At 32.9% G+C, this 25,153-nt stretch overlaps 1 protein-coding gene across 1 annotated transcript in view; it reads right to left on the reverse strand.

Annotated features, from left to right (window-relative positions):
- Positions 1 to 25,153, reverse strand: part of LOC113517755 (neuropeptides capa receptor-like) — a 174,515-nt gene that overhangs the window by 69,164 nt on the left and 80,198 nt on the right. The window contains exons 4-5 of the mRNA XM_052893839.1: positions 7,568 to 7,709; positions 5,170 to 5,273 (exon numbers count right to left, since the gene is read on the reverse strand). Of these exons, the coding sequence (XP_052749799.1) occupies positions 5,170 to 5,273; positions 7,568 to 7,709 (246 nt within the window). The remainder of the gene's footprint in view (positions 1 to 5,169; positions 5,274 to 7,567; positions 7,710 to 25,153) is intronic.

The raw sequence follows: 25,153 nt of genomic DNA on the forward strand, positions 1-25,153 counted from the left end.
TTTGCATTTCCATGTTATATTAATAAAAAAAGTTATAATGAAAAATATTATAATTATTTATATGTGACTTAATAAAAGATATAAGAAAAAGTATATTATCACATAGTACCACGTACACATGTGAAATATTTTGACTTTGATTCTTATAGAATGAATATAGAATTGAAGAAATCTAAAAGAAAAGATTTACTACCTTCTGAATATTGTTTTGCGACAAAAATGTAATATCTTTTGCAGCCATTTTTCATGACCTTCACCGCTTTCGTTTTATATTTTCTTATTTTTCTGGAGATAGATAAAGCGTTTATTGGACTCAAAGCAATATCACACTTTTACAAAGTCACGGCTTCCTATATTTGAGTTTAATTGACTTTCATATCGACGAAAAAAATTATTTTTAAACAGCTACCTAAATATTTTTTCGTATAAAATCAGCGACATCAATTGTAAACACGCGCACCGATTGACTACAAGATTTTTTTGTGAATTTTTTGTGAACCATGATATCTCGACACAGTATATAACAAAGTCGTTTACCGCCATCTGTACGTTTAGATCTTTCAACTAAGTAATGGATTCTAATGCGGTTTTCATCACTAGATAGAGTGATTCAAGAGGAAGGATAGTACGTATATTTTAATCTTGGTTCACGTTAATTCGTTGAAATATGACGATAATTGTACAAGATATCGGAAAAGAAAAAATAAAGTCGTCTAATGAAATTGTTCCTCGTTATTATGACAACAAAAAAGTCAACGATGGCATTTTATACATGCATTTTTTACAGATAATGTTTCGTAATTATTGTTACGTTTAAATAAATTATACAAATCGTGTGTAGTTTGCAAAGCTGTTAAGATGGATACAATAGTAATATTATTAATCTGACACCACATTGTTTCTGCACCCGTGCGTAGACGGGACGGGTTGCCAGTGCACATACAGAAATAAAAATATTTTTTTTTAAATTGGTGATAGTGGAATTGTATATCGCTTGCGTTACCAGGTTACCAGTATACACGGGTGAGGCACTAATAAGGCATGATAGATGAACTATGATGAAGAAAGTCAGTTGGCCCGTCGTAACGAATGCAATAATCACGGGTTTCCAGAGGGAACCGCGTGAAGTTCGACTTGATAGGATAAACTTTATCAGGTCGCTAGCAACAAATATAAAAAAAAAATACAACCGATTTAAGAACCTCCTTCTTTTTAAAGACGGTTGAAAATAGTAAGTTTCGCAGACGGTTTAAATTATCGTAATATTGTTAAAATGCTATTAATATGAAAGTGTTTAAGATTAGATGGATGGATGTTTGTTACTCTTTCTCACAAAAACGACTGAATGAATTTGAATAAAATTTGGTTAACGGATAGGTTAGTTTCATCTTTCAACACAGAATAATTTATGTATTAATTCATAGGCGAAGCAGCGTGATACGGTGGGTATAATATAAATATTTTTAAGGAATTCTTATTATACTACTATGCTTATTTCATTCGGAGATATAAAAAGTTTACAAGGGTGAAAAATAATTCCAATTTTTAGAGACTGCGAGATTTAAAAATAACGGAACTTAAGGAACACTCTCAATAAGATTATAACGATGCCTTATGATCAAATGATATTAATAATAATATGTAAATATTATAATTTTTATGTTCAGTTTCAATAGAACTTAATAAAAAAGAAACAAACGAATAATTAATTAAGTAATAACCCCAGGTTCACACGTAGTAGATTTTGCCTCCCTTCGTATGTTTTACCACTTGTATATCGGATTATGTTCTGTAGAATTTTTCGAAATGATGCCTGCAACCATATATCATCGTATAACTCGCCATCGACAGGGAATTTATCCTCATACGCTTGAACTTAAATGGTCACGTACAGTGTGATTTCAAAGAAATTTTCTCCCGCAAACGCTCTGGCTGTGGAATGAGCTCTCTGCCGAGGTTTACTCTAGAGACTACAGTATAGAGTTTTTCAAAAAGAGTATATTAAGGTTTCTTCAGGGTCGGCAACACACGTGACACCGCTAGTGTTGCAGGCGTCTATACGCTACAGTAACCATGTAATGCACATTTATTGGATGTTTGCTTTTGTCTTGATAATTGTTAGCAGTAAAAGTAAGTTAGCATTTAAACTCTAAATGTTGTGTTCGCCTTGTATAGGTATTTATATTAGGTCTAATTTTATATAATATGTTTTATAATGTATTATACATGTACCGTTGGTGTATTAAATGGGTTAATAAATAAACCATTTACCATCAGACGGGCTAAGTGCATGTTTTCCGCTTTTGTGGTATAAAAAAGAAAATAAAGAATAAATATAAATTAAATATTAAGTAAAAAATAAATAAATAAGAACAATTATGACAATCTTATAATCAATAATAGTAGTAATAATCAAACAAGTAGAAAGGTAATGCGATTTTAAACTTCTCTTGAAGCGATAGAGGGCCTATTTTGAATGTGCATGGTAAGTTTATTCCACAGCAGTGCAGTATAGCATATAAATTAGTTTACAGATGGCAATGGACTGGTTTAGGCAAAGGCGTCTAGGTCTGGAGGGAAGGGGTAACAATTGGAATTAGGAATGAAGGCAGACAGGAGAATTGGAATCATTAAGGATATTACAGAGCCACTTTAAACGAGCGCTATATTCAAAGATATGATCGTAAACAGAATAAAAAAAATCTAATTGTTAAATTTTGTAAACGCTCAAGTTTATTTAGCAACTCCTCGGTTAAATCTATGAAACTGACGTCGGCATAATCTAGAATGGGGAGTAGAATTGATTGAGCAAATTGGAGGAGTTTAAGAGAGTGATATGAAAAATACTGGATGTATTTTTCATATCACTGTTAATTTCATTAATATAAGAGATCCGTGAGATAGTACTAGCCACGATAAGTGCTAAGTATTATATATATATTTCGAAAAGCTAAAGCTAATTTAAGGTTTAGAAAACACAATAATACACTTTGAATATACTATAAATAAGTATGAACTTATAAATAATATAATAGGTATAACAGATTGTAAGTGACAGTGTCTTTTAGATAATACTATTATCTATATAGTCGATTACTAATATCTGTCCACACTTTATATCTAAGGTACATATAGTTAAGTTTAAACTCTCGCGTTGTTTACACATACACATTTTAAATACACAATCGAGACTTAATTCGATGTTAAAGTTAAAGACTTATAACAGGTAATAGTCAGGTAAATAGTACCTACATATCTGTTGTTTGTGTATTTAAAATATATAACGGCACATATGGAAAAGAAACAGGTATGGAACTACCTATAAGACATAAAATAAGTAATACCTACACTAGTTATTTAGACGTACGCATACACCATTTTGGGATTGATTGGATAACTCGTATGTTCAGGGCCTTAATACTCGTATGCCTGAATTCCCTATGCTTGAACTTCAGGCATAGGGAAAAATAAATTATCCCCAAAGATTATCCCTTTATCTATAGTTCACTACTAAAAAAATAAGAAAGCTTTTTATATTGAATAAACCCTCTTTTATTCCTGTAACGAATTTGCATACATTAGACAATTTTATCTGAAGTGATGTGCCGAGACGGTTTTTATGTTTTAATATTTTAGTATTCATTAAAAAAAGAATAGAAACCTAGGACTCGTACAAGTACCTACCTTTTAATTTATTTTTCTGAATAAATATTAATAAAATGCTAAAAAATAAATAGAAAAATTTATGACGAATAGATGAATAGAATTCGAGTGCCGTAGGTACATACTTGAAAATATTGAGTACTTGACTCAGCTTGACTCAGCTCATTACTAGACCGAAAGTGGTTCTTATTTATAAATTTTTTTTAGACATAAAATCTATCAAAATAAATCTATTGGTCGATTTTTTGGGCAAATCCCGATATACTGATATATGTACCGAAATATGGTACACAATTTTAATTTAAAAAAATATTGCAACAATATATTTTTATGCAACTCGAAAATGGAAATAAGCTGACGGCCTACTTGATGGAAAATTATAATCAATGCTTATAGACATGAACAGCATGGAATGCACCCCTAGACATCATACCTAGAATGCATTGTAACACCCACACTACTCCTGAAGTATTGCCATTTTAGAAGACTAAGATTGCCTCTACACCCTGTAATGTTACTGCCTTATCCCCTTAATACCGGTGACGACCTCAATAGTGTAGTAGTAGCCACGTAGTTTTGCCTTAACAAGATCCCGAGTTCAATCACTTCAAACTTTTATAAACCGGCTTATAATATAATAAATACTGATTACAGTTAGCAACACTGCTCGGAAGGAACTGTACCCTCGATATAAAAGTATCTACACGTTGAACTAGGACATTCTAGGAAATTATCTATGTACATTCAGATTTATTCAGCCGTTGAAGACGTCTGAGTAACCAATATGGAAACACTTCCAGAATGTTTCATATTCATAATAATATTAGTAGTGCTAGCGATTACGTTGGGACTCTGTACTTGGCAATATATACTGGTCCCTATTGTGCAAGATAAAAGCATATATCCTTTCCATGCCAAATATCTTTTACATATATGCTAGAGGGAGACTTTATACAAATCGTCTGCTTGAGTACCTCTGTCCCATTCGTGTTTCTGTTGTGAAGCAATTGTCTGCGTGGCTGTGTTTCGGTTTGAAGGGTGGAATTTGACAATTACAGGGTACAGAGGTATAAAACCTTAGTCCTCAGGAAAGACAACGCATAAAATTAACTATAATATTTTCAAACGACTTCAAAAATTAGATTCTCAAATCGGTTGTATTTTTTTTTTGTTTGTTACCTCATTACTATGTCAGTTCTAAACTGATTTGGAAAATTATTTTTTTACGTGAAAGGATATACTTATAGATTAGTTGCATAGAAATTTTATCAAAGTCAGCTCAGTATTTTAGTTTTTAGATCAAAATAATCGGTTTAGTCAGAACTGAAGTTGATTTTTTCTGTGGTACGCAACCTTCAATTATAATATATTTTGCTTGCTAAATGTTTACGTATCACATTTTTTCTGCTTGAAAAACGAAAACTACTAAAAGCCAATCACATATTATTCATGACTTACAAGTGGCCGATCCCTTTGGGATCCTAGAAAGGTTATTGAACCACTCACCCAACATGCGTATGATGGTTTTCCTTGACTTCGCTTGTCTCGTCTCGCCGTGTACTTGCCCGTTCAGTAATCCCAGCTTGCTTTTCTTGCTTACTCGTGTTGTCCTAAAATATTATATTTATTATTATTTTTTAAGTCGTTACTTTATTAGCTACTTACGGACTGAGGTAAATAGGATCTAACTGACCCTTTCTGGTTGACCATAGGCCAACTGACTTACCTCATCCCCATCTATCATTCCTCACTGGTCACTGGACTGGTCCCTGTCAGCATATTACGATTCCGTTTTCACCTGTTAAAATCGTTCGGCCAAATTTTATTGGTTGGTGTATTATTTATGTAATAGTTTTATGTGTTTATTTTAAAGCCGTATGTTTATCTTAAATAAATAAATACATAAATATAAACATAACAGCTGAATGGAGTTCAATACAATTTAGTATATAGCTAGATCATATCGTAAATTATCAGCATTCTTTTTATTTTAATTTAGACGATAAAAGTCGTGAAATACGACATAGGAGAATAAAAGTTAAAATAAATAAAAAGGAGAAAATGTACCCAATTCTTTTATTCCTAAATATTTGAGAGGCACTATTAACAGCAATTTTCGTTGTAAATTGCTTTCGTTTGCTTTATAATTGATCATTAAGATATCAAATTACTCTTTTATTGTTATTTTAAATGCTTGATATTTGGAAACGGGTCACAAAGCTGGTGACCCATTTTATGAAAAAAAAGAGCTTGAAGATAAAGAATTTTAATAAAACTGTAAATTACTGTGGACTAGACAATATCTGTATATAGAAAATCTTTAAGAAAAATGATAATAAGTTCAATAGAAGCCAAAACAATATTTTTTGGGATTTTTGTCCGTCTCTATTTGTCTGTAATCTGTAGCAGTAAAGTCATAAAAAAATACTATTTAAAAGAGCTTGAAAACAAGTCTATTTCAATAAAGATTACGTTTATTCTATTTTGCATTTTTTGTTTCAGAATCACGTGAAAATCACATTCCATTTGGTGTCTATTGCACTTTTTCACAAATGTATTCTTGAATTGTTTTCTCAAGGTTTAAAATCTGGTATATGTTTTATCTTGACATGCCATATAGAAATGCCATCATGCGTGGTTACTCACTTCCAGAATCCGCGCGTACTAAGTTACGGGCAAAAGCTAGTGAGGAAATAAAAATTATCAATTCTCATAAAATTTGAGGTTTAAATACAAATCACGTTTTATATGAAAAAGGAGACGTAGTAGGAAAGAAAATTAATCCAATCAATAATTCATTTACATAAATTTAGGTAGCTGAATAATTATAATTATATAATAAATATAAAAATAATTATAATAAATAAATATTAAGCGGTAAATTAAAAAAAATGTAATGACTTTTCAAAAGTGCTTCAATGTAAGTTTATTTGAATAAATGATTTCTATTCTATTCTATTATATAATAAAACTAGGTGTTTGCCCGCTACTTCGTGCGCATAGTTTCAGAAATTGAAAAACCAATGAAGTCCACTACTTCTAGGTATGAAGATAAAACGTATACCAAATTCTAATATAAACCTTCAGAATTACTATAATTAACTGTAAACCATATCCAATTTAGTGCGGTAGTTTTTTCATGATGCAAACATAGAGACAAAAAATTCTAAAAACTATTGTATTATTCTGTTGTTCATAGTTGAATTGACAACGTAATTATATGGTGGGAAAAGAATTGTTAGTAATAGGGCTATAACAGACTGATTACTAGCAATATACCCTACCAGGGACAAGGGATTGTTAGTAATAAGGGTGTAATAACCCCATTGCTAGCAATATACCCTATAAGGGAGTATTTTATTTGATAGATGAAAATAGAATGGCAGCTCCGCCTGTGCTATCGGTATACGCTGGCGGGGCACCAGTGATGGGTGATTGATGAGTATGAAAATAGGCCAGATAGCCCATCATGATGAATTCAACAGGAATTAACCATGATAGGTTCTAGGTGAAACCGCGTGGAGGTCGACCTAGTTAGGTATATTACTAGCAATAGGATTCTTAGTCTCCATTACTAACAATCCCTTTATTAGGGAGTAAGGACATATTTTTAATGGGGATGTAACAGCCCCAGTGCTAGCAATATACCTTATTAGGGAGAAAGGGATAGTAATGGGGATGTAACAGCTCCATCTGTAGTAATATTTTTAAGGATGAAAGCAGGTCAGTTGGTCCATCGTGATGATTCAACAAAAATAAACCACGATTGTTTCCACGCAGAAATGCGTGGAGTTCGACCTGACAGGATGTAGTGCTAATAGGGATTTTAAACCTTATTACTAACAATCCCTTTCCCCCAATTGATATTTATTAATTTTATTATACTTAGTATTACTGTTATTACCGTATATGTAGCCCCATCCTTACATACAGACAAAGTATGAGAACACCAGGCACGAAGAAGAAAAATATGCTGCTGAGTTCCAATAGTGGGGACGGAGCCATGAGCGCGCAGAAAGCCGACTCCAAGGATATGTTACCGGAATCTGAAATAAATTTATTTGTTATTTATATATTTACGCTTTATTGCAACATTTATAGAATAGTAAATACATTTAACTGTAATGAGAAATGATACAAAAGGCGGCCTTATCGCTAAGCAATCTCTTCCAGACAACCTTTGGATAGAGGACATTGAAAAAGAAAAACAAAGGGTAGGTGGGGCACTATATATATATATATATATATATATATATATATATATATATATATATATATATATACTTCCACATTTATTAGCAGGATATGCCCAATGGTTGACTGACAGAGAACACCGCCCGGTGTTAAGTCCGACAAATGAACATAACTAATATACTAATATACTAATGCGAAAAAGTTAACGCAAACACGCTAATCTCTGGCACTACTGTACCAGTTGTATTTCAAAAACTCTTATTGAATTTGATAGAATATTACTTGAGAGAAGTTAATAGTTTATACAACATCAAGATACGACTGTTGGAATATGGAGGACGAAACCGCCGAGCACAGTAACATGATACATTCGATATAATAAAGTTTCATCAAGAAGTTGCAACACAAACAGTGAATAATAACGTTAACTGCAATTATTATCAAGTTTCTCCCGTTTTATTGATAGAGGATCTCTTCGAACTTAATGGGTATTTATCTAAGGAAAATTAGACATCCGCAGTCTTAGAATCTTACGTTTGTATTATAATATTTTATACGTATATGCTAATATTACCATATGCACGGTACACGAACAGCGTTGCCAATTTTTTTCTGCAATTTTGATTAAACAAAATGTCTGTTCATGAAATTTTGGAGAAAGCAAATTGAAACGTAATGAAATCGACACAGGTTCGTGCTTGTGTAAAAATAAATGAAATTGTATTGAATTGGGAAAAGACATTTGACATCTCTAGCGTCCGTTGACATGAAATATGTATGTTGTAACACCCATTAACTGTCCAATACTGAACATAGTCTCCCCTATAAGGGGGGTTTTACCAGTAGTTGTTATACTTGGCAGGCGAGTTGGCAACCGCAGTTTGGTTTTTGGTGATGTTTGAAAAGGTACGCTGCTGCCTATTCCTCCACCATAAGCTCCCTTAGTCACCTCTTACGACACCCACGGGAAAGGAAGCGATAGACTTTTTTTATGTCGGCTAGATATCTCTGAAAATTTAATTTAAGGAAAGGTATTTGTTATATCTTGACACTCCATCTAAAAGTGGATTAATTTTCCTACTTCTGAAATACACGTGTACAAAATAGCGAGGAAAAAGGCAAAACAGTAAATAAATAAAAGATGATATTGATGTAGAATTATAATATAAAACTGCTAATAACTAATATGTAGATGGTATGCGTTTACCAGAGGGAGACTTTGTACAAAAGTCGATTGCTTGGGTACCTCTGTCCCATTCGTGTTTCAACCGTGAAGCAGTAGTGTTTGCATGGCTGTGTTTCGGTTTGAAGGGTGGGATATGGCGTGAATTTACTGGGTACAGAGGAATAACACCTGAGTCCTCAGGAATGGCAACGCATGGGGGGTATCATGAGCGAAACAGTATACTCTGTTATGTCCATGGTACTGCTCATGTCTATAGGCGACGGTTACCACTTTCCATCAGGTGGGCCGTCAGCTTGTTTGCCATTCTATGTTGTATAAAAAAAAAAAAAAAAGTGTACACGGACGTGATACGTGGCTTTATTATGTGAATAGATTTTATTATTAATGTCGTAATGTGAATTAGTCAAAAACAATTTTACCAGAGGGAGACTTTGTACAAAAGTCGATTGTTTGGGTACCTCTGTCCCATTCGTGTTTCAACCGTGAAGCAGTTGTGTTTGCATGGCTGTGTTTCGGTTAAAAGGGTGGGATATAGCGTGAATTTACTGGGTACAGAGGAATAACACCTGAGTCCTCAGTAATGGCAACGCATAGGGGGTTTCATGGGCGAAACAGTATACTCTGTTGTCCATGGTACTGCTTATGTCTATAGGCGACGGTTACCACTTTCCATCAGGTGGGCCGTCAGCTTGTTTGTCACTCTAAGTTGTATAAAAAAAAAATCTGATACGGTGATGAGAACATCAGAGACGGTTTTAGACCTCACATAACTACTGCAAAATATAAATTTAAAATAAAATTAATGTAAATTTCGTAGAACAATAATCATATCAGCCGTTAATTGTTTACTGCTCATATGTAGACTTTGGGGGATTTTACTAGTAGTTGCCACGTTTAGCAGGCAGGTTGGCAATCGCAGTTAGGATTTGATGACAATCCATTTGAATGGTAGTGGTGTATTAAGAGAGACGCTGCTGCCCACCCCTTCATGATAAGCTCCCTTTGTTGCCTCTTACGACACAGAAAAGTTAAGGGTGGCCCATTCTATGTCGGGTCTACACGACAATATCGTAAAATAATATATAGGGTCAAATTGAAATCGTTAGTATACTTTTAAGAGAATATTTCACCAAGTGAAAGGTCGTAGCGAGGAGGGTCGCTTCAAAGATCGGAAGGTCGGAATTTGGATGTCTAATGCATTAAAATAAAACCAAATTCCTTGTTTGAAAGTGATGTCCATCTTCTTATATCGTCCTTCGATCTTTGTCGTAGACATTTGTCTTATCAAAAGCAGTTAGTTTTGTCTGTCGAATGTCTTAGCGGCCAGCGAAAAAATCAGTCAAAGAGGCCGCAACACTAAGGAAATTGAACATTTTAACCAAAATAAACATGGGTTAGTCGTAGCCGTGTAGGCCCGAGCATAGAATAGGCCACCACTTCCTTTCCCATAAGTGTTGTAAGAGGCGACTAAGGGAATTTATGGGGAAGGCTATAGTCGGCTGTTACTACAAACATAAGTCGAAAAACAATAAAAAAATAGAGTCTCCCACGCTGTTATGGACGGATCAAGTTGTTTGTTACGAAAATTAATGCTCTAATATATTATGTTCATGGATATATTTTTAGTTTTACTTATGGCTTTGATATTACCCTATACGAATTGACACATGAGCTATTTATTCCATTGAGAACGGGTCATTGGATGCCCGCAACGACTCTCTGTTCAAATCGGTCGAGAATCGAAAGGAAGATAGAAAAAATATTAAAATATGTAAATCGTATATTTGTGTATGTAAATCGTGTATTTAGACCTGCTCCCACCGATGGCGGGGTTATTTTTTTAATCGAAAATCCTTTCTTTATTGAGAAAATTGCTATTGAACTTCAAACTACTCGTAATATTACAGAAAAAAATGATTTTTTAAATCATACTTTTACTAATTGAGAGAACAATTGGTAGAGAAAAAACTGATAAATGACAAGCAAATCATTGCAGTCCCTTTATACAGTATTCATATTGGATATTATTAAATTATTAAAATCATATTCCAATAAATTACTTAGTAATTGTAAAATGTTTGAAGCGGGCGAAATTTTCAATCACTCTATTAATTTATTGTAATATCATTTAAATATTTTAATAATATTTTTATAACAATTTGCAATTTTTCAGTGAATTGCTAAGTATTTAATACTAATATTTATGAATAAAAATGCGTTCATATTTATTTTTCCAGACCACTATGCTTTTAATTTCATAGTTAACTTTGGAAATTTTATTATTATTATGGTTTATAAAGAGCCTTTAGTATCATCTTAGAGATATGAATTAGTTTTTGTATTGATGCCGCAAGAAAAAATATGTAGATAACATATGCATTACTACTTCTATCCCACGACTTCGTATAACCAGAATGAGTTGTTTGAGCGGAATAATAAATAGCCTGTCCTTTTTCATCTCAGACATTATGCTTGTACCAGATTTCATTAAAATTTGGCTGCCAGTAATATGCCAAGAGGTAACAAATTTAATTTCACATTAATAATTTAATTTGATTTAATTTGGACTACCAGCCCCATTGCTTGTCCGGTCGATCTCCACGTGGTACCCCCTGGAAACCATCGTGCTGTGTTCCATATATATATATATATATATATATATATATATATATATATATATATATATATATATATATATATATATATATATATATATATATATATATATATATATATATATATATATTGCACTAAAACATACAGTAACAACAATAAGTTAATAACAATGTTAGCAAAGCCGAACTTATCTCTAAAAGAGATTTCTTCCAGTCAACCTAACACAGTGGCATAGGAAGTAGCGGGTGGGCAGTAGTAGTGCAAAACAGAAATTAAAATAAATATTTACATAAATTATAAATATATGTACGTAATTAAGGGGCTCGACACCGCCTATTAAAGTGGAATCGTCCACAATTCTCTTAAGAGGCCTCTAGACCAAATCGAGATGACTAAATTGGCATTCAGGATCTCCCGTCCACAAGTGAGAACAGTACTCCAAACGAGGTCGGACTTGTGACTTATATCAGTCTCTGTCCCAGAGTTTCTGTTAATGGGTTATTTTCTAGTTAGTTAGTATTCATTAATAGTTGAGATCCTACTAATGAATACTAACTAACTAGTTTCAAGGAATTACGTTATTAAACGTACCTTATATTACGAACATGGACGTATTTCCTAATATGATCACGAACCTACATTTATATTCAATATAGAATTAAGTAGTACTACGATAGAGTTAAGTATGTATTTAGTTATCGTAAACAATGAACTAATTTAGTTCTGGAATTAAATACATCACATATTTCTCGTCACGTAAAATAGTATTACACGAAAAAACTACTAATTGTAGTATATTATGTTCACGTACTGGCCATTAATAATATTGTAAGTACTGGCCGGTAACAATCTGTTCTATTTATTCTTTCGAAGAATATATCACTGTTTAACCAACTTGCTTGCGTATTACAAAAAAATTAAAACGTAAAAGAGAATAACTTACGAGACATATATTTATTAAGGCCGCCTATTGTTTTTTTTTACTTACTTTTATATAATTAAGTTTATTTAATTGATTATACATTTTTCATTTTAATACTTTATTGTATACACTAAAAGTATAAATGATAGAGGTAACCAAATGTACAAAGACGAGCTTAACTCTAAAAGAGTTTTCTTCCAGAAAACCGAATACAATGATGATATAGAATATTGTAACAATTTTCAAACAAAATAAAAAAGAACCAGACAAACTTAAGTTGATATATAACCAAGTATATCATATTTAATGGTATACATACACACATACGCACACACGCACACGCATACGCACACGCACACGTACGCATGTACGCACGCACGCACGTTCGCACGCACCCACGCACGCACGCTCGCACGCACGCACGCACGCACATACTTAAACATACAAATAAATAAATATATGTTCATAAAAATAAAAGATGCTTTTCATGTCTACTCCTAAAAATACTTAGCGTTTTACTCTCACACATAGGTATGAGAAGAGATATCTACAATCTATCACCATGGACGGCAAAGTATCCACTATAGCGCATACACAAGTGAAAAGGGATTTTGAAGATAAGAGATTTCGTCGAACGAGAGGATTTTCTTTGTGTACATATTGTTAATCTCTATAATCTGTACCATTCATTGAAAGGAACAATAGAGTTTTCATTAAATCATTTATTCGTTGCTGTATTTGATATAGTTTATTTTATTACCTGTACTCACAATGTAGACCCCACGTTGAGGGTATTAATGTAATAAATCTGTAATATACCTATATTATTATTTTAAACCATCGTTATCATATCAGCCGTTACCTGTTCACTGCTGTATATGAACCTCCCACATAAAGGTGGGTTTGCGAATAGTGGCGACGCTGAGGGATGCTGGTACCCATCCTTCATTAAGTTCCCTTTGTCGCCTCTTGCGATACCCGCGTGAAATTTCCTTTCCGCAGGTGTCATAAGGGTAATCTATTCTATGCCGGGGTCATACGGAATTACTTATAATTAGCATTGTATAATTTATAAAAAATAACAAAGAATAATGAGTAAATGAATGTATATGTAAATATATTTAGATATTTAGAATGGAATGGCAAACAAACAGTCTACCTGATGGAAAGTGGTAATCGTCGCCTATAGACAATAACAGTCCCATGGAGATCGCAGTGCATTCTGTGAAATTCATGATACACCTCGTGCATAGCTATTCCTGAGAGCTATGGTGTTACGCCTCCGTACCTTGTAATTTTACTGTTATAATTATTTTTATTTATTTATTCACTAGTACAAATATGTGTACATGGCGGACTTAATGCTAAAAGCAATATCTCCCAGTCAACCATAGGGAAGTGTCAGAATACTCGAATGCGGTACTACTAATTATTGATATACATACATACTAAAATTACATATATCAACGAATGTGTTATAATTATTAGCCTGGAAATACTTGTACAGAGATACTGAGAATAGCTTTCTATATAATTTTCTCGGGAACTGAAGAAAAACGTTTCGCGTGCGACCTAAGCTACCATATAACATATTTTTTTAAGCGATTTCTAAGAGAGAGATGTTTGTAATACAATAGTGTTTTCATCACGAGCATCTATTTGATTGGCGTTAGTATGTAAGTTTTTCCATTCAAAATTTGGCATATTTAAGTAAATTTACAAGTGAAAATAGGGTCAATGGGACCACTGAGGTGATATGATAATAAAGACGGAAGATGGCCAAAGATGTAGAAGCCAAAGATGGCCCAAAACTTGGTTTCGTTTGATCTGTTTTTGATAAAAATTATTATCCTGTATAATGCACAAAGTCTGGTAATAAAGCTTAAAGCTTAAAGCTTAAAGGTAAGGCTTAAAACTTAAAATAGGTAAGTGCATATTTTTTCTATATACACATAAAATATATTGTATTAAAATTACATTTGTATTCACTGACAAATAATGCACAGTCTACATCAAATGATTTCTTATAACAGCAAATACTGCGCGAACAATTCGCAAACGAAATGCTAATTATCACAAAAAAAAGATAACGTAACGTGACTACTTCTTAATATTCCTAGTAATTTTAGTTCCTAACAAAAGAAAAAGGGAAAATAGAAAAAGAAAAATGAAAAAACAGAAAGATCTTACGAGCGTCGATCCTTTTACGACGAACCATTCGATAGCGCCTTTTTATTTACTTCAGCGCAGTCTGATTCTTTTTTTTTATGAAGACAGAATAGACTATTTTACATTGATATAATACAAACTATTTGAAAATATTTAACTGAACTCAGTATTATCTTGCGGAAGTCCATATCAATGGCTATTTGATTGGGATTATTTTGTTTAATTCCGCTATCATGACATATCGTGACTGCTAATACTCAAAGATTAACCACCAATATATGCCAATAAGGCATATACTACAAAAGTTGAGTCTATCTTCGGACACACTGTGCATGGAACACTTGATGTGCAACTGCAATTCGTTGGCAAGTTGGCAATGTGTATGAGTCTACTGGGAACGGCTTATCCAGAACCAGGGGACTACAGATATTTTAAACTGCGGGATATCGTTAGAGTAACACATAGGATCTATGAAATGATGGTATAAGGCAGGGGGAAGCACAAAAGATCCGTATGGGTTAACATGCATCGGCTTAGGTGACCCCATATGCGAAAAAAATAAGATAAGATTACCATTACTACTTTTGCTCTTATTAAAATCCCTTACATATTTTTTTTAATATCTCCTATGTATAGACATTCGTCTAGATTCAATTTTATTATATTAGTCCGACTTAATATTATTTGTACACATATCCATTGACGGTAAAATATAATATTTTATTCGTATATAAAATACAAAACCTAATTTTTAAACTTTTTCTATGTTTATGCAAATAAATTACTGACTGATTGACATACCCAATTTTCGCCGAGTATATTAGAGACTGACGTAGTAGGGGGTGAATTTAACGAGATCAGTAGGATTACGAGTAATTTGGTTTGTTTACGATGTTTCTTCTGGGAAGTTTTAAACGATGGAAATGGAATGGTAACTCCGCCTTTATTATCCATATACACTGGACGGACACCATAGAGAATGACATATGAGAATGAAGTCTAGTCAGGCTCATGATAATAATTTTACCAAGAATTGATCACGATACCAGGAGAGACCGCAGATCATTAAGGATGTGGAGGTGCAGATGTGGGCTTGATGATATTTATATATGTAGATTCAGAAGGAGTGAAAGAAAGAAAGATTTGGTACGAGACTGTATAATGAATAATATTTACAGTAAATAAATCCAGATAAAATATGTCGCGATACAAAATATAGTTCGGTAAAATTGCTAAGACAAGAAGATTGTCAAGAACGTCACTATTTACTTTTCTACAACTATGTAGGTTTGAAAGAGGGTGGTAGCCTACAAGGATTTTATTGTATATTTAAATTGATGCGGTTTTTGGGATCAGCCGGATTCGAACACACAGTCTTTGTAGTCTCTGAGTCTTAGATTATATAGATAGAGTGTCTTCATACAAATGCTTCAAGAAAAGCTGGTCAACTTTTTCATACAATTTCTACATTTATTTTGTTTTATAATTTATGCATCTTAAAAACACTAATTTTATTTATTAAAATTTAAATATAGATACATCAAGATACATTATGTGCGTAAGTATATAGAAAACTGATAAAAAACGAGTCAGTTAATTTAACAATTAGCTGACAAAAGTTGATTCGTTTTTGATACTCAATGCTCTATCTATATAATCTAAGGTCTATATTCCACTAGGCCTGTAGATCAAAGATGTGCTAACAATATTTTATATATTAGTAATTAATATTATTATAATACTTTTCCTATGGTATTATCTATTATGTCAGCTTTATATACAATATTCACATCACAAATTTTATGTAATACGCTACGAATTTACGATGTACTTAAGCCTCTCATCCTAATCCTGATTATGTTACGTTTATGTAAAATATATTATCGTATAATGGAATTATTTTAAATAGCATCGCGGAATGAAAACGTTAATAAAATACAGAACAATGATAGAGTAAGAAACAGTGTGATTAGAGAGGAGTGTGGACTGAAAGACGATGTAGTGACAAAAATCGAAAAAGGAATGTTGCGTTGGTTTGGTCATTTGGAGAGGATGGATGAAAGAAGAATTACGAAAGAGATTTATCGAGCAAGAATGAATGGAGATGTCGGTAGGGGCCGCCCTAGACGGACGTATGTCGACCAAATAGGCGACGTGCTGAAGAAGGGCCAAATTAAAAGTACCCGTAACCGACGAGCGTGTATGACAAGATTGATGAATGTGGAAGAAGCGAAAGAGGTTTGTTTGAATCGAAGCATTTGGCGTTCCATTGTTTCTGCCTACCCTAATGGGAGACAGGCGTGACAGATATGTATGTATGTATGTAACAATGCCAGCGAAAATAAAAACACAGAACAAGAATTATCACAAACAATCCAAATGTGAAATGCGGTTTAGAATAAGATATATAAGACTTTAAGATAAATTTTACCAGAGGGACACTTCGTACAAAAGTCGTTTGCTGAAGTACTTCTGCTCCATTCGTGTTTTTATCATAAAAAGTTGATTGCAGGGTGTGTTTTAGTTTAAAGGTTAGGATATAGCAATAAAATTACAGGGCACAGTGGCATAAAACCTTAGTTCTTAAAAATGGTAACGCATGAAGAGTATCATCGGCGACACAATAGTCTTTATGGCCATGGTACTATTCAAGTCTATAGGTGACAATTATATATATATATATATATATATATATATATATATATATATATATATATATATATATATATATATATATATTGAACTGGCAAATGTTGTTTTACTCTTTACTAACTAATCCTGGCTCTCAATTTGAACAAACAATACACGTTTACAAAATTTCATTAAAATCAGTTGAACGGTTTTGGAGATTAACGTGAGCGAACATCGTGATACGGGATTTATATATAATAAAATTTAAGATAATTCGTATTGGTGGTGTTAATTGTTGGCACTTTCTGGAATTTCGAATTTATATTCATTGTAAAACACAAACCATAGATGTAATATAACATACTACGTACTAATAGACTGGCAGTACAATCATAAAACGAGGCAAGAAAATAGTTACACTAGTGTGCGTGTTTTGTAAATGTGTGCACGTGACAGATCTTAATTTATATAGAAATGAAGTTGCAATAATTACGATTGTGTTTTACAAAAAAATTACTTCAGTTATGGCAAAATCGGTTACTTTGATTTAATAACTAAACTTGGGGACCGATTTTGATAACATTTCTATGGGGCCAATCTGCAAGTAGATTCTTTGAGATAAAAAAAATTATCGGTTTACGACTGATGAGATTATGAGGTAACAAAAAAAAAACAAAATGGTAATCTCGTTCTTTTTAAAGTCGATTGAATAAAAATAGCAGATAATTTTAATTTCGATTCGCAGATGTTCAGAACAGTATTTGGATTAAATTAGATATTTTTGTCTACCAATTTTTGTACAAAAAATGTTTCATTGTTCTACTCGTATATTATTGTGTTTTAAGAGATAAATATTTAAAGCATAATTATAAAAAAATATAAAAAAAATATGAAATTTTGTTATCCTCTAATTACATTTTTTATAACTAATTCTGATTTAAGACGTAAAAATAATTATAATTTGTTTAATCCCACTAAATCAGCTTCGAGCTTATATTGTGAAGAGTGTATCTGTTTTTCTGTCTTGTTCCAACGTATATGTTATTACGTTTTCTCTCTTTTACATTGTCAATAATATATACTGTATAATTTAAGAAAAAACATGTTATTTGTTGAAATGGAAATGCAATGCCTGGCTTCCCACAATTTCTGGCCAGTGATAAGGGACACCCCATCAGGTGGGGGAAAGGGATTGTTAGTAATGGAGACTGAGAATCCCATTGCTAGCAATACACCCAACCAGGTCGACCTCCTCGCGGTTCTCCCTGGAAACTAACATGGTTAATTCCTGATGAATTCATCATGATGGGCTAACTGGCCTGTTTTCATTCTCATCTATCACCCTTCATTGGTGCCCTGCCAGCGTATCCCGTTAGCGCAGGCGGGGTTACCATACCATTTTCACCCATCAAAACAACAAAACCCTATCAGGTGAAACTATCAACTGAAACCTTATTATCTCTGTCTACTTATAAAAGGGTGGCAGGGAGAGGAAACGTATACGTCAACAGCCCTTATAATAGTAATAATAGAAGGCTATTTATTTTAGGCACCTAATATTTTGATAAGAATATTGACCTATATACATATAAATATTTTAGGCTAACGTCAGGTGAACACATATTAAATAATCGATAAATTATTTAGAAGAAAGGCGTTGCCGGTGCCTGTTTGTTTCTCAGTTTACTTCGTTTAAACCATCCAAAGGATTTTGATAAGGGTTGCAAAGTCACTTAGATAACTTTCACAGAAGGGAGATGTATATATAATAATCGTGAGTGAGGCGAATTTCTAACAAATTATAAACTAAATCCATGTAAAATGCCTGCAGCATACATATACTAGTATGTGTCATGCTTATCTCCCATACAATAATAGACAAAAACAATGGAACACCATATGTTCCTATTCAAACAGACCTCTTTCGCTCCCTCTACCTTTATCAATTTAATCATTATAATATATAATTTTATTTACATCATATATATATATATATATATATCTTCCAAAAGGGAAGCTCAGCTATGATGATGCTCTGATATGATGATGATGATGAAATGACAATCATGGATGGTTACTTTCATTCTCACATAAATATTGTATTTATGTAGATTGTATGTTGTATATAGGTTGTAAGCAAATAAGTTGAAGCAATTCATGCTCACTATAAGGTCCAGACTGGTGGCGGCATGGTGGATCGGGTCATTGAGCTCCTTCAAATATGGTTGAGCGCAATGATGGCTAGCTCATTTATCATGCCCGTGAACGGCTGCTGGTCGTGTTTACTTGTTTATTTCACATTGAATAATATATGAAAATAGAACTAAATGCTAATTATAAACACAGAATCTATACAAATGTAAAATTATTTTATACATAAACAAATTGAAAAGTTATTATAATTTAAGTTTCTTGATAATTCTTCTCAGCAGATTACAACATTCTGAACACAGCAGTAGAATCATAAAAAAGTGATGATTTACAAAACTTGTAAACAAATATATTCGAATAAAGATGAATAAATATTTATATACTTAATTTATATATTAATTTTGACTAATGGGTTAAAATGCAATGGAAGTTCCGCCTGCGCTATTGGTATACACAAGGGAAACACTAATGAGTATATTTAATTATTCAATAAAAAAATAAGAGTTTTTACGCTATAAAAAATTGCAAAATTTATTAAACAAAACAAATATAGAAGTTATAATGGAAACACTCATAACGCAAAATTGTATGAAAAAGTTGACCCGCTTTTCGTGAAGCATTTGGTATGGACACTCTATCTATATAATCTAAAATTTAAAGGTATTTATTATTATATGTGTTATATAATAATAAATACCTTTAAATCTGTTGTTTCAATACATCACTATTGTGTCTAAGATGAGTGGCGAGCGGTGTTAGGTATACAAGCCGTCCCCGGAAGGAAATCTCGGAAAGCGACACCCTTCGGCCAAAATTACTCTGTCACGATTGTCAATAAACGCTATATCCTCCTCTTAATGATGAGAGGTTAGTACAAAGCAGTCAGGGACAGTAACTATTATATTATAGTTTACAGGATAAATTTGTGTTTCCTTTAAAATGATTGTACACTAAGTTTAAATAGATAGTAATTTTAATATTAAATCTTATCAGTGTAACAATTGCTGGGAGACCAAATAAAGATAAAATAAAATAAAAAAATAAATCCCGATCTGAAGTGTAGTAGACACGAGTATGTAGCGAGTAACTGTTACAAAGAGAATAAAGACTATTAGAATTTTATCTCAATTAAAAAAAAAGTAAAAGAGTTCACTTTTTGTTTGTTGATTTGTTTATTTCTAATAGATAATCTTAAACACTAACTAGCCGTGTAGTCCCAGCATAGTATGGGCCAGCCGTTTCTTTCCCCCGAATGTCGTAGGACGCGACTAAGGGAATTTAATGATAGAGGGATGGGCAGTCTTCTTGAAATATTTTTTATGGCAAACAAGCTGACGGCCCACTTGACGAAAAGTGGTAACCGTCGCCTGAGATGAGCTGTAGAGATGAGCAGTACTATGACATAACAGAGTATATATATATATATATATATATATATATATATATATATATATATATATATATATATATATATATATATATATATATATATATGTATAAACAGTGGTACCAACCTGCTTGCCGAGCGTGGCAATTATTATTATTTTAAAAACTACTTAACCGATTTTAAAAATACTTTCACCTATAGAAAGCTACATTATCAGCAAAGAACATGGGTATTATTATATATACAAAAAAACGTGTGAAGCCGGGGCGGGTCGCTAGTATGATAATAAAAGTATTAATACTAGTTTGATATTAACATGGTTAACTTTAACTGAATTTTAAGACAAAAAGTTAATTTTCTTTCTGAGAACTCTAACTAAAGTCAAGTATAACCATCACTATTATATGTATTTTGAAGAAAACTTATTAGAAATTAAACTTTTCCTTACTCTGTTTCTGAAAAGAAAACTTGAAGGAAATATAGATAATAATAGATAATAATGGAGGTCTTTCCGATGTAAATGAAGTTTGAGCCCAATTATAGTAGGTATTAAATTATCTGTGGCACAGCCAACCCGGTGACTATTTGAGTAATTTCCATGAAATTCGCTTACAATCTGGCAACCCTGCTAACATTATAAATGTAAAGCGTAATTGCGTTTTCTCCGTAGAAAGAGAATGCCAGTATATCTTCTTAATATATGGTTTTTCCCATTAAAAAAGATATTGAAACCTTTTTTAACCGAGTGACGAGAAAAGGGCAATGTTTTTTGGATATATGTATAATGAGACCACAAACATTATTTTTGATGTATAATATGAAGGTTTGTTATTAAGTATATGTTAAACGATTGAATGGATTTGATTGACATTTCATTTGCGAACGAAACAGTCTCGATTAAGATAAAATAACCAACGCCTATAGGTATTAACAGTATAATACTATATATCACAGATCGCAATGTGGCGTCCGCTATGTGGTCCCAGTGTAAAATGGGCCACCCCTTCTTATCCATAGGTGTCGTAAGAAGCGACTAAGAAAATGCAACGATCGAGGGATGGGCATCAGCGTCCCTCCTAAAACATCATTAAAAGCTTAACTTAATTTCCTTGCCGTATCTCACACTTTTAACTGAGATACATTTACACGATCGTCATAAAAAGTGATAACGATAACAATAAACAAAAAAACATGTTTGTTTAAAAACATTTTTAAAAACAAGCATTTATAATCTAATCCGTCATCTTATGATTGCGATCATTTAAAAATGAATACATTTAACTTATCGTTACATATACTAACTTTTTTATTTGACAACCATATTAACAAGATTGATAATACATGCACCGCCCGCCATCTTGTGGTGACGGCCATTTTGAAAATATTACAATACTTAATTAACGTACTGTCTATCAACAAAACTGGTTAAGAGGGACTAGTTCATTTCAGTTTGTAAGATTGGACTTCACAAACAATGCAGGTTGAAGTTATTAGCTAGTAAAAATATAATTAATCAAAACGTATTTAATTACTCAGCCATTTTGGAGGCACCTCACCTTACGTAAATAAACAACCTATACAGCTATTATTATATGATGACACTTCTCCTGTGTGACAATAAAGAATATTGCCATTGGCACAGCCCACTTAAGTTAATATCAACGTACTCGTAAGTCAACGCAAATAAACTGAGGTGAAAGCTCGCTAAAGGTATTAAGACGCTATATTTATATACTACTTGTAAAAAAATCTTTAATTCAATCGTATTTTTGTGTTTATAAGTACACAAGTTTCTTCAGGGTCGGCAACGCGCGTAATTCCTCTGGTATTGCAGGCGTTCATAGGCTACGGTAACCGTTTACCATCAGGTGGGCCGTATGCTTGTTTGCCACCTCAGTGGTATAAAAAAAAACACAAATTATTCAATTAATACCAGAGGAAGACTTTGTACAAAAGTCGTCAGCATGGGTACTTCTGTCCCACTCGTAATTTTGCAGTGAAGCGACTGCTGTTAATGGCTTTATTTTGGATTTAAGAGAATATGAATTGGAATATGGCAGTTAAATTACAGAGTACGGAGACATAACATCTTAGTCCGCGTGGGAGAGATTGTTAGTAATGCAAACTATCAGTGCTAGCAATATAGTCTGTCAGGTCGACCTCCACGCGGCCTCCTCTGTAAACCATCGTGCTGAATTTCAGGTGCATTCATCACCAACTGTCCTGTATTTTCATTGTCACCTATCATCCCTTACTAGAGCCCGGTCACCGTATACCGTTAGCGCAAGCGGGGTTACAATTCTATTATCATCCTTAAAAAAAATCTTAGTTCTCAGGAATAACAACGATTGACCAGTGCCATGGGCATAATAGTGCATTCTGTAACATTCATGGTGTTGTTCATGTCTATTACCCCTTTCAACAAGTGGGCCGACAGCTTATTTGCCATTTTAAGTGTCATAATAAAATGCAACTAAATCCTACTAATGTATATGTATAATTAGTGTGTATAATAAATTAAATAAATAAATATATTATAAATGTGAATGTTTATAGAGAATTCGATGTTTATTATTAAATAACGTATAAATGGCTGAATGCTTGGGTACCTCTGTCTCATTCGTGTTTCTACCGTGAAGCAGTTGTGTTTGCATGGCTGTGTTTTGGTTTGAAGGATGGGATATGACATAAATTTACAGGGTACAGAGGTATAACACCTAAGTCCTCAGGAATGGCAACGCATAGGAGATATCATGGGCGAAACAGTATACTCTGTTATGTCCATGATACTGCTCATGTCTATAGGCGACGGTTACCACTTTCCATCAGGCGAGCGTCAGCTTGTTTGCCATTCTAAGTTGTATAAGAAAAAAAAAATGGATATTAATAAAATTTAATCACTTGCAAATCTTACCATAGAGTAACCTATAGACTATTTTTATATTCATTCAAAGCGATGGGATATAGCGAATAAAAAAAACACATATACAAAAAGTCAACCCCTTCATAAAAGCAAAAAAAAGTCAATTAATTCCGCTCTTAAAACATCACTTCCCAACCTTTTTAGTATGGCAATCCATTTAATATGCGAAAATCTAAATAAAATAAATCGTTGTGATCCTTCGCTGCAATATATTGATTTGACTCTTATCAAAGTTTTAATTAAACGCAGAAGTGTTCTATTATTACTGGAGAATAATTTGCTTAAGGGACACACTTAAACCAATTATTCGCATTAATAACTCACGTACCTTTTTAAATTGAATTTAAACAAAATCAACTGTCATATTAAACTATTATTTCAAACTACCTTTTATCCGTTATTTTGTACACGTAGATAAAATCTACGTGAGTAGAGAAATAATTGAAATAGATTACTTGTAGATAGCGTATCAAAATAAAACAAACACCAGTTTTTAAGATAAACTTTCAGGGACATACCAAGGATAACCGGATTTAATTTGGTGCAGGTTATTTTTACGCTATACCGGAACATATAAACGTACAGACAGAAAAACAACAAGATAGACAAAATTTTCTATAAATTATTATTTTGGCTCTTATTGCTTCAACTAAAATTCCTTATCTTTTTTTTTTATATCTTCTATATACTCGTACAGACACTGTCCAGCTACAATTTTATTAGGATATATTAGCAAGATAATTGTGACTGTTATTAGGCACTTTATTGTATTACTATTTTAATGAGTAATAGTGGAATGTTAACCCCGCCTGAGCTATCAGTATACGCTTGTGGGGCACCAGTGAGGGTTGATAAATGACGATGAAAGCAGGTCATTTGACCCATTGTATTTCACAGGAATTAACCAGGATGGTTTTCAGTAGGAACCGCGTGGAGGTCGATCTAAAAGGATGTATTGCTAGCAATGGAGCTGTTAAACCCCCATTACTAACAATCTCTTTCCACGTTTTTCAATTTTTCACCGCATAATTACATTTATGTTTTGCCAAAGGTTAACTGGGAGAGAATGCTATATAGCATTAAGTCTGCCTTTCGTACCAGATATTTCTTTTTGTAATGTGACTGAGACAGAAAATACCATTAATATACCAAATTAATTCAAGCGATGGCGGTCGACTCGCCCTCTGCCACGTTGAACACGTCGAGTGTTACGTTCACCTCAACGATAATAGTCAACAACTAATTATGTCTGTCCCCATCAGGGATTTAAAGGCATATCTATCCCTTATATATATAAAAAAAATAAAAGGA

This window comes from Galleria mellonella, unplaced genomic scaffold, assembly GCF_026898425.1.
Source record: "Galleria mellonella isolate WM207_F2 unplaced genomic scaffold, CSIRO_AGI_GalMel_v1 utg184, whole genome shotgun sequence".
NCBI lineage: Eukaryota > Metazoa > Arthropoda > Insecta > Lepidoptera > Pyralidae > Galleria > Galleria mellonella.